Source organism: Malurus melanocephalus, unplaced genomic scaffold (genome assembly GCF_030028575.1).
Source record: "Malurus melanocephalus ecotype Western Australia unplaced genomic scaffold, MMel_1.1 scaffold_21, whole genome shotgun sequence".
Taxonomy (NCBI): Eukaryota; Metazoa; Chordata; class Aves; order Passeriformes; family Maluridae; genus Malurus; species Malurus melanocephalus.
Window position 1 is genome coordinate 3,592,024 of NW_026623253.1, and position 11,715 is coordinate 3,603,738.

At 41.8% G+C, this 11,715-nt stretch overlaps 1 protein-coding gene across 1 annotated transcript in view; it reads right to left on the reverse strand.

Moving 5' to 3' along the window:
* CRYBG3 (crystallin beta-gamma domain containing 3) overlaps positions 1-881 on the reverse strand; it is an 81,162-nt gene extending 80,281 nt beyond the window's left edge. The window contains exon 1 of the mRNA XM_057389978.1: positions 717-881. Coding sequence (XP_057245961.1) covers positions 717-817 — 101 coding nt within the window. The 5' untranslated portion in view covers positions 818-881. The remainder of the gene's footprint in view (positions 1-716) is intronic.
* Positions 882-11,715: the final 10,834 nt, after the last annotated feature.

The following is an 11,715-nucleotide window of genomic DNA, read 5'->3' on the forward strand; positions in this document are numbered from 1 at the left end:
TTTTCATCTTTGAAGTCTGCCTGCATTAAAAAAAATAATAACCAAGTTTCCATAAACCACAAATTTTGCATTAAGACTTAAACATATCAGTAATATTCATGTTGCATTAACGCCTGATTTACACCAGTCCAAAAGAAAACTTTCAGTGTGAAAAAAGAAAAGCACAAACAAACAAAACCCTCCAACCTCTCGGAGACCTCAGCACCCTGCCCTGCCTTAAGTACCCACGGAAGGGGCTGCGAGCCGGGGCACACGGCGCTGGCCGCGGCGGCGGAGAAGCCCCGGGTGGGCTATTCCCAGCACGAGGAGGTTCCACAGGGATCGCCGAGCCTGGCGGGGCCGGAGTGCCGGATCCAYCTCCCAGGGAACCCCCGAGTCCCCCCGCCCCAGCGCCCAGCGGGAGCCGTGTCCGCACCGCGGCACTGCCCCAGGACAGCCCGCCGGCCCCGGCGATCGCAGCAGCTGTCAGCCGAGCACCCACCGCGGTCCCCAACTCCCCGGGCAAGCCGCCGCCCCGCCAGGGGCCGCCGCTGTCCCCGGAGCCGCCCCCGGCCCCCGGGGCGCCCCGCGGTGAACGCTCGCTTCCTCCCGCTTCCCCGCCACCCATCAGTGTCGCAACACGGCCCGGGGCCCCGCGTCCCACGGTGTCCCCTGGTGTCCCCCGGCCGCGCAGGTGGCGCCGCGCCGCTCCGGTGCCGTGYCCATGCCCCGCGTACCTGTTCGCCGCCCCCTCGCCGGGAGGGCTCCTGGAGAAGAAGCGAGAGAAAGTGCTGTGCCAGGAGGGGCCGGCCCGCCGCCGGCTGCCCCCGCCGGACATCCCCGGCACCGGACGATTCGGGACGGGACGGGACGGGACGGGAGAGCCAGCAGCCGCCCGGCACCGAGTCCCCGCGGCAGCGGGAGGCGGCGGGAGGCGGCGGCGGCGAACGCGTCCCCCCGCCCCGGGGAGGAGCCGCCGCTCCGCGCCCCCGCCCTGCTGCCGGCGGGGCGGGCAGGGAGAGCCGCTCGGGAGGCGGGGGCTGCGCGGGGCTGTGGGGACGCTGGGGCAGCAGCCGGATGTGGGTGACCCCGTTCGCGCCCCGGTAGGCGGGGAGGGCCCGGCTCCTGCCCTGCCGAGCGCCCGGGGCCGCGGCAGGGAAGCGATGGCCGCGGAGGGGGAGGTTCGCCGCACGCTGCCCGCCGCCCCCGCGCCGGGAGGGTGGCGCGTTGTGTTTGGTTTGGGTTTGTTGTTTTTTTTTAAGTTAATGGGTCATAATTAGTGTGAACAAAGAGAAAAGATCAGAGGTGGAAAAAAAAAAATCTCTGTAAGAAAAAGGATAGGCAGCCTTGAGAATTTACACTCCTGACTGACTGCGAACGCCAGCGCCAGCATAAGTGCTGGCTTTGAGATCCGCCACTCGTTTGTCCATGCAAGGTCAGGAACTGGATTCGCGCTGTCCCGGGCTCCGTCTGGCTGCCACAACAGCTGTGCCTGCTGCTGTAAACATGCGCATCCAACAAAGATACTCGGCAGCAGCGGCTGGGGCTACACCTCTCACCTCTGTCATCTGGGAGTSAGTTCAGACCGCTCTTGCTGATGAAAAATGGCTTGGAGGAAAGGGGGTGTCCTGCTTTTGAAAAAAATTGCGTTCTAGAAAGGAGTTTGGTTTGGTTTTTTGTTTGATTTTSGGCTTTTTAGTACCAAACCCTTCATTTTTCTCCTTCTGAGAGCTGCGGCCACCCTTGAGTTATAACGTCAAACTATTACCAACAGATGACCTTGCCATTGCACGGTGACAAATACCATCCTGATTTTATAGATCCAGGTGATGCACAAAACCTTAATGATTCACTGAGTGKGCGTTCCTGGTGAAACAGACTAACACTGATACTAGGAGTTTAAATTCAGAAGCACACTTTCTCATCTTTGTGACCATCTCTGCTGTTCTTTGTGACTGCCTGCACCTTACACATTTCTATCACCATCCTTTTGCTCTTGCCATCTCACAGAATTGGGGAATAGTTGAAGTGGAAGGGACCTTAGAAACACCTGGTCCAACCCCTTGCTCAACGAGGACCACCTGGACCMCATTGCCCAGGATGGTGTCCTGATGCCTTTTGAATAAGTCCAAGGTCTCTCTGGGTAACCTGCGCTAGTGATCACCTCTCTTCTSTAAGTTTTTTTTTTTCCATTTGTTCACCAAGATCCATACCTAAACCTCTTTATTTACCACTGTCTCACAGGCAGATACAAAGCTGGTACTCTACACCCATCTGCAGAGCAGTAGCAATAAAACAGCCTGAAAAAAAAATCCCTCCTGTCTGCTTTTCTGTCCACTAYCTCAGCTATGAACAAGTCTTTAAGAAACGTGCAAACAGCTCTGCTTTGTACAGTCCACATCTCATACAGATGTGGATTTTAGAAACACAGATACACCTGGATATTGGACATGAACTTAAATTTTTAACCAGTCAGAGCTGGTACTAGCTGGTTATATCAAAGGTTACAAAGTAGTTTTCTYATGTATTAATTAAAAATCACAAATCTTATGTAGGGGACCAGCCTTTAGTACACAAGGTTCTGTCCAGTTTTCAGTATCCAGACAAGGAGCAGACAATTCTCTCAGTGATACAGATGCCCCAAGCTTTGCACAAAACCATGAAATATTTCATTCCAGAACAGTACASAGGAAAACAAGAAACCACATTTTTAGAGTACCTACACATAGTTGCCAGCTTTCACAGAAAGGGCAATTGGGGTTAAAACTGCAAAATGTAACAGCAGCCCCCAATGGAACATGATAAAGGAGACATTCCCTCTGACATTCAAAACAGAAGTAGTTAGGCTCCAAAACCAAATTAGAAAAGTGGCAGTTTATTAGGATTGCACAAACAGGCTGCAGGGAGGCTTAGGCTCTCAGTGACTGTTTATTACTTTTAATTCTTCTTTGCCACATACATCTCACAGCTTCCCTACCTATTGGTTAAGTAAGATCTAATCCCTAAGCTGTAGCAAACCTGAATATAATAATTAGCATTTATAAAGCATCCGGTATCTTCAAAGGATTTAAGCATTAATTAATCCTCATAATCACCTCAGGATGTAGTTAAGGATAATATGGTGAGTGGTTTGCACCCAGAGACAGCGGCAGTCAGAACACCTTGCTGCATCCAAAGGCTGTCCACACGTGCCCACAGGGGCACCACAGGGCAGCACAAAGCATTACCAGGGCTCTGCTTGTCCAAGAACAAAGAGCCAGCCTAATCAGAAATGCTAATCCCAAACAGTAACATTTTGTGCTTAAATCTGTTCTTCCTTTCTGCACTGCCTTTAAAAGCAGAAAATATGGGAACATACCAAATGACAGTTCTACTACAGGCAAATAATGAAAATATGRAAACGAATCAAAATACTAAAACCGTATCAATATAAAAGATGAACGTGTCACAGCTTAGATAATCCCTTTCTTTTTTTGTACCCTGGAGTAAATGAGTATCACATGACTTAAGAGTAAATAATTTTGACACATTTAAAATAATAAAAGGGGAAGGGAACTGCTAGCAGGGTTGCCAACAGGAACTCGAATTAAGCCACCTACACCTCCAGCAAAGGGAGAAAAATCAGCTTTTACCCAAAAATGCAGTATCTCCCATGTGGCAGGTGGCCTCCCATATTAACACAGCTGCCAGCATTTACAGCAGCATCGACACATGCAAGTCAAAACAGATGGGGCAAACAGGTTCCTTTCCGCCTCAGATTAAAGTGCTCACATGTGGCACACATGAGGTAATACGGCAACACCAAAGGCACTGAGAAACCATTAAAGCACACTTGCAGAGGGATAGAATTGCACAGAAGAGGAAAATGTCAAGCAGGGCTCTCAATACATTTTTTTCATAATTCATCCTGCCCAGAGTRTCACTTGAATGTAGAGTAAGAGAGGGATGGGTGCTGTGCCTATTGCACATCCACTTAATTTTTCTACTCTAATTCTGATTATAATGCAGAAGGGAAACCTCCCCCTTCTCCTTKATGATTTAGAGTGAACAGATGGTGAAATTTTAATTGTGCTTTTTGAATTTCCTCCTTTTTATGGGCCATTAAAATCTTGAGTCAAATCTTTTGTTTTGTTTGGATACCAAAAGGGAAAGCACGGTTCCCTCACGCTGGTTTAGGAGGAGCCCTACTTTCACACCCTTCTTTTAGATACATTAAGGTCGTAACTAGGGGAGACATGTAGTCTTAAAACCTCCAAACTAAACATTTTGCCTGCGAGCACATTTCACACAACTATTTAATGAAAACACYATCCTCAAACTGCCTCCATTGCTGGACCACTCCAGTAGGAAGTAGCCTTATGTTCTGAGGTGCAACTCTGCTATACAAAAGCAAAGTTCAATTTTCCATTTCATAAATGGTAATGCACTAATCTATCAAAATATTTTTTTGTCTCTGCTACTTTTTCTTGTTAATAAGCAGTCCCATTTTCCAGGCTCTTACAGAACATGTCTACAGGTGACATAAATAGCAAGGATTTTAATAATGAACAGGCCCTTACCTATCTTTTTCCTTTCCAGTCTATAATCTGTTATGGTGAGGTTTTCAATAGGTGGCATGAGACCATGAATTAATAAATACACATAAAGGAGTCATCATGTGTAATATTTCCTAGCCTTTTTTCTCAGCGTTTGTTGTCCAGATGTTGAAACAAAGACTGATGACTTTCAAATCTCTAATCTATCTTTTAAAATGAAGGCGACCAACAGAATGGAAGAGTTGGGTCTTGGCTATGTTATTACACAGATGAAGGATGTTAGCAAGGATTTCTAGGATTATTTTCTATCTAGCCATGACCTCCTGCTGTAAAGTATGAGCAGCGCAGCTTCCAGCAATCCTCATCCTTTAACTGTAAACACACAGTTCCTCCATTTGATTTGCTGAAAATGGTTTAAAAGACAGCCACATGGTCAGCTGCTATTGTTCAAATACCTTCATGTCTGGAGAAGACAGCTGGAAATGACTCATGGGGTTAAACTGCAGCTTCTGAGACCCATAACTGTGCTCTTTATTATTTTGGTAAAGATTTATACACCGTGCTACCTATGTCCAAAGTTCARTCTAGGAATTAAAATCTTTAAATCAACTTTTTGGAAAGCCTCTTCTATTTGTTTTCCACTCTGTTTTTCCTCTGTAAATTCGTGGCAATTACACCTACCCAGTACCAAAAGTGCTAAATGGGGAAACTAACTGTAAAGTACAAAATAAGAAACCACCAACTCACCTACAGAATCTTTTCTAAAACAGACTTTCAGTGCACCTGGGCATAGAACAAAAAGCACTCAGATGCCTCATACTGTAGTGGTATATTCCAGAAGATTTGACAACTTTCAGCTGATTAGCACAGCTTGTCTGGAAGGCTCCCAAAACATTTTTGACAGCACCTCCTACCAATTAAACTTCTGTGAATCCAAAACAAAGATCAAGCTTCCTTGTCCTCTTAAGCAATGWTAATCACTGCAAACCATCCTACCCTAACTGGAGCTCAGGAAAGTCTACACTTCCTATAATGAATCTCTGTAAAATCCTAYTCTGAGTCTGCTCACCTGCTAAGACAATCTGTCTATTCACCACCAGCCTTCCTAAAGAAATTGTGGTTAAACAAAGTGCTTCAGTAAGCTAATTTCATCCAAATTCTAACATATATTGTACATAGTGTAAAAAGCACCCAAATAATTTAGCATTCATAAAAATGCAAGAGCTTTCAAAAAGAGGTGTCTTACATGCAAATGAAAGAAATCCATGAAATACATTACCAGCTACTTATACATTGTAATTAATTTAACACTTTTCCACCTAGATTGTCTTTTGAATATCAGATGTGTGGTTAAAAATGAATATACAGCTTTCCCTACAAATCTACACACTTTAAAATATAAAATCAAATTATTATTCAAATGGGCTTCCCATATTTCCATGCATGTACATAAAAGTACATTTTTAAATCTGCAGGTTACTAAGCAGTTTTAAATTGTAGTATGAGCCTATGTACATAAATTTAAGCCTCTGCACAGCAGATTTGCCTTTCTCAGCTACCTTTCAGTGATTTCCTAAAACAAGTCCAKGGACCCCAAGGCTTCCTAGAACCACTGACTGCAGACATGCCAATGCCTACCCCCATTGTCTACCCTGCTGGATTTCACAACACAGAATGTTTTTTAAGCCAGTGTTCTGTGCCCTTTATAAAATATTATTTTAAATGTTTGAGAAAGGAAGAATCATCTTTAGTGTCTGGAGAAACACACTGCAAAATATTCTGTATATAAAAATGAGTACACCAGTCTCTAACAAACAGAATTCTTATGGATTGAGCCAAATTGGATCATAAAAGCTTTTGGCTGCTAATGTTGCAGAATCCCATCTGGTTTCATGGAACAACTTATTCTCCTTTCCATTTAAGCTTCCAGTAAGAAAATTAAAAAAAAAAAAACAAAACCAAAAACAAAAGAGAAAACAAAGAAGAGACCTTTTCTTATGTATGCAAATTATATCCATAAGTTATTCCAAACAAGGAGAAAATGCTTCAATCTTATTACAGAACACACAGAAAAACAGAGTGTAATTCTTGGCATACAAGTTTCATATAACAGTAAACGGTCTGTATGACACACAGAAAAAGGGTAAGAAAGAAATCTTAAAGGCCAAGTTTGTAAGAATTCAAGTGACCATTGATGAGACTTTGCCTGGTTAACTGGATAAGTAACAGCAGAGCTGACCCCACACATACTTGTTTATTTTGTGGGTTTTACTCTTTTGCTTTTTAAGCTCAACACAACAAAACCTTTAGTAAGGRAAAGAAGATTTCTCTTAATACCCCAGAACAAAAATTCTGAGTAATCCATGTTTCCTCACTYAAGCATTCATTGTTAGTAAAGTCAGAGCAGAAAAGCTTTTTCAGCAAAGTAAACACCATCACAGGGAAACGTCTGGCTAATGGGGTTATGAGCCTGAAACTCAGTCCTTTTATCTGATGTTGTTCTTTCCAAGTAYTTTCTGTATGTAAGGCACAGCTCTGGTCCAGTAAAATATGACTAAGGAGACTAAAGGGGTTTCTCTACAATGGAAGATCTCTACAATTTATAGAATGCACTTACTGTAGTTCATAAATAGTAGATGCACTCTTTTTTCGAGCTTTCAGGGTATGCTGAACTGCTGCTGAAAATAAAGGTTCGCATTAACTCTGTGTTAATTCAACTCTCTGAACAAAGCTGTCARTTTTTCTTTGTATTAGGAACTGATTGAACTATTCCTATTTAGTATGATGCCAATATCAAATCACTTACCATTCACTTCACAACTTAGGCATTGCTACAGCCTTTCAGAAATCACACGGATATTTATTATCCTATCTATTATCCTGCATAAATCAAGGACTTACCAAAYGCATTACCTGACAGAACACACACCTCAAGGAAAGCATGAGACTTATTACCCACAAAAAAGAGGGGTTTTTAATGCTTCTTTAAATCATTGCATGACATATCAGAGTAGACAGAGAACTAATAGTACTTAAGCAGTTATTAAATGGGTCAAAAAGGAAATTTGGTACTTAAAAAAATTCCTACAACCTAAATGACTTGATTTGGATATGTCTTTTAATTTCCAGGAACTATAAAGCTACAAGATGAAAGGTCTGTACATATAATAATATTGGTAAGTCAGTACTGAAGTGACAATTCTGCAATTGTTTTCTAACATAACTAATTGATCTTATTTCATAATGGTACCAATTAAATAAATAGTAAGGCTCAAACCTGAAYTGCAAAACACAGCAACACTTTGTAACCACTAGATTGGATTAGTTTATAGATCAATTTAGCCTGCTTTGAAACTGCTGCCAAAAATTTTTTAGAGCATTAACTTGCTCTTGATTTAAAGCTCAGCAGAGGATTTAGAAAACAATTATGCGTAGGTTCCAGGCGTCTCAAAACAAAGTAACACTTCCCTGTTGAAAATTACCCTAAGAATGTAAAAGATCACCTCAAAATAGGGGGGTGAAGGCAGAATAAAAACAAGCATTACAGGAGAAAAGCATCACCTTTTCCAGCAGAAACATTACACCTTCCTCCTCCAAGATCCTTCATCAGTCCTTACTCCTCAACAGCAAGAAGGTAATGATTGGCCAAAAACATCACCTCACATAAAAACGTTAAACTGGGACCAAGATGCTTTAATGTAATCCACTGATGATGTAATAAATGATGAAAAAAATCCTTGGAATATTGCTGTCATTGAAAACATACCCTTTCTGGTTCATTGATTCCATTTGTTACTCATKACATCAATTTTTACACTTTTCTCCTATTCAGTTTATGCTAATAAATGTTGGTGGATAAGACTAAAACAAAGAGAGATTTACATGAAGAATGATATTTTAAGTAAGAAAAAAAAATAAGGTTGTCAAGTTCTTTTCCTAGTAACACCTTGAAACCTGTGTGATCATAAATACAGATAATGCCAGGAGCAGCAAAGATACCTGACAGAGAACTTCTTTTATTATTGACCTAAATATTTTAATATTTATTATTATTTATTCATGTCTGCCTTTTTTTCACAAGTGGCATTATGCCATTTCTATCAAGTTGGAAGCGTGACCCCTTAATCCCAGTCCAATAGTTATRCCCTGCACTTGTGGAACAAACTTTCCCAGTTCCAAGTAAAGCATATCACAAACTTGTATTTCTTCTAAATATTTCACTGGCATAATTCCTGGGGAACCTTAGTGTGTGGATACCTCTTGCCAAGTTCTTCTGCTCTTTCACATGGTTTTAACTCCATGGTTTGAAAACTTTGGGATTGTTTCCCTCTTCAGTTTGTACAGGCATGCCTCCACTGGTGCATTAGTTCAGGTCACAAGGGTATTTTAAAGATAATCCTCACTAACAGCGCTTTCGTTTACATCGCAGAGTTGGCTGGGAGGACACAAACTGAATTCTTTTTGGATGAAACTACACCTCAAAGCCAAGAGTGCACAGCGTGCTCCAAGGACTGAGAAGTCCCACGAAAGGCTCTGGCTGAAGGAAACTCAGGCCACACAGACCACGAAATCAGGGTCTCAGCACCAGGTATTTCAGCCTATAAAAACAGGTTGATGGGGCTGCTCTCATTGTATATCCAAGCATCCACTTCAATCATCTATCGTTACTCACTGAGCCTCATATGGCTCAGATTTCTTTAATATTCACTAGCATGACTCCAGTTTCCAAAGAAACTTCCTCCACACATCCCAATTTCCTTGATTTTTWAAAATATTTCCTTACTGTCTTTCCTTCCCTTTATTGAGAACTGTTAGGCAACTCATCAGCAAACTAAATYTGGTTCAGTGGCAAATTTTCTAGGCCTACAATCTACTTACTGRTCTTCAAAGACAAAGTTATTTGCAAAAAGACTGCCTAGCATGAAGTTGCTAAATTTACACTTGTTTTACCACACAAGTTACCCTGTTCTTCAAAGTGCTCCCTGAATCCCAGAGAAATGATAAATACCCCTTTTTGAGCTGATGCCTGAGTAACAGGACTGTAATACAATTAAGTTCATCCTCTGGTAAACAGTCTGGAAAATACAAGATCATTTAACGGTAGACAACAGACATTAAGAGCCTAGCTTTCATTTCAAGGATTGATTTTGAAAAAGAGTAGTGGGAGAGGGTTTCATGTGTCATTAGAAGAGTGGAATAAGTAAACACAGCTGAATTGCATGRTGAGATCCTGGCATCCACTGAAGAAGGACAGTACATTATCACGTACATGCTGTACTTGTGAGAGCAAGAATTTCATATGGCTAGAAATATTCCACCAATTAAGTAGTAATCCAACTGACTGAGCAGTGGCAAATTAATTACAAAGTGCTGGTTCACACCAACACAGATGCTTTCATGATGTAACTTACTGTGACAGGAGCTACAGAGCCTTGAACTGAAGTATGGTTATGAAATGTTACTAAAAACACTTGGCAYTTGTTACAAGAGAGCATTTTAAGTTCTGAACTCCGATTAACTATTACACTTAATATTAGTTTTGCATAGTAATAGTGCATTTTTAAATTTAAGAAGTCAAGCATTAGCTGTGAAAAATAATAAAAAAGGATCAGGGCATATCAAGTCAATCTTTGAAAGCAAAGATTTTTTTGTGACATTCCTGAAAGAGGAGAGTTGGACTCTTTCTTGGTAGTAACCTTTTTTGCTTTTTTAGTCCCGTCTTCTGTGACCTTCTCTCATTATCTATTTTGTTTCTCAAAAAAACCCACCCCAAACCAAAACAACAGGGAAGGGAGTGCAAAGTTTCGCTAGTAGAGTACTCGGCAAAAATTAAAGAAGCAGACCAAAAACTTTAGGAGCAAGATTTGTAAGGATTTCTGTAWAATGAATATAAGGCAGGCCAGAAAGAACTAAATAAATGGACAGGAATCAATCATAAAAAGACTGATTTTCCAACCAAGTAAAACTTTAAGCAAACAAACAAAAACCCAAAACAATCAAAAACTCCACCCCAGCYCCACCCCTTCTGAGATTAAACACAATTTCTTGGCTTAATAAATGTTTGCTTTTAAGGACAAGCATTTTGAATCAGCATTACTTTTATTTTTTATTACCAACAAAATGATATTTCCTAGTTAAAGCTCCTAAGAGATAAGCTGCTTTCCAAAACAGTTGCACAGCTGTTTTGCAGACGCTCTGAAGTGCAACGTTACCATTCCATGYATTACCACATCAGAATGCCTGTCTGCAGACAACTAAGCTGAGCTGTTATGTCTGGTCTTTTACAGCAGCTTATCTTTCATATTAGTAAATAAAACACCCCAAGCAAATTGCAGTTAGAGGGCTGAGATTAAAAGAAAGCTCCATTACATTTACGTCCTTGCACTTAGAACTGCACTTGCTTCATGTGAAATTGCCCAGCAGTGTTGAGGCCATGCAGGCTCTCAGCACAACCACAAGTAGTAGTTAAACACAAGGTTCRCATGGATTTTTCTTCTCAGTCCTAGAGAGGCACAGATAGGAAAATTAGGATTTGCACATCCCTCTCCTCAGTCAAGAGACCTAGAAGGTTAACACTTTGTATGTGAAAACAACTGCACTGTATTTCAGCTGAAATGCTACAGTCTTAAGCCTTACCAGGCATCTTTAAAGGAAATTAATAAATATGTAGGAGGGCAGAGTGCACTGAAGCAACAACACCAAACATGAGTGAGGTGTAAAGATCAAATTCCCTGAGTGTCTTTTGGTCACTATTTCCTTTCAAGTTATCATTTAATGCACAYACCTACAGCAACATGGATCAAMAAAAGGGAACATTYCCTTCTCTCCTTTGTTCCTCAGGCACAWTGAACTTGYCAATGCAAACTGTCTTGGAGCACCYAGATAGAACTCATTAACTACTTTAATATCYTAAATGTAATGGGGGTATGGCATTGAAGTCTGGCAGCCACTAGGCCCACAAAAGAACAACTCCAAAGCAGCCTCTTTGCACAGATACATGAGGATTTTGTGCAATACATGATCCTTGTACCAAATTCAACATTTTTACAGCAACTCAGGCCTGGGGCACCTGCAGGTGTTAGTGACCTACCTCTCTACACCAAGGTGGGAAGGAAAGGTGAACATGCAAAGATCCCCTCAGTAGGTTTTATGTTCACAGAATGGTCACAAATGGGCTAAAAGCAAGAGACAACTACTGGTC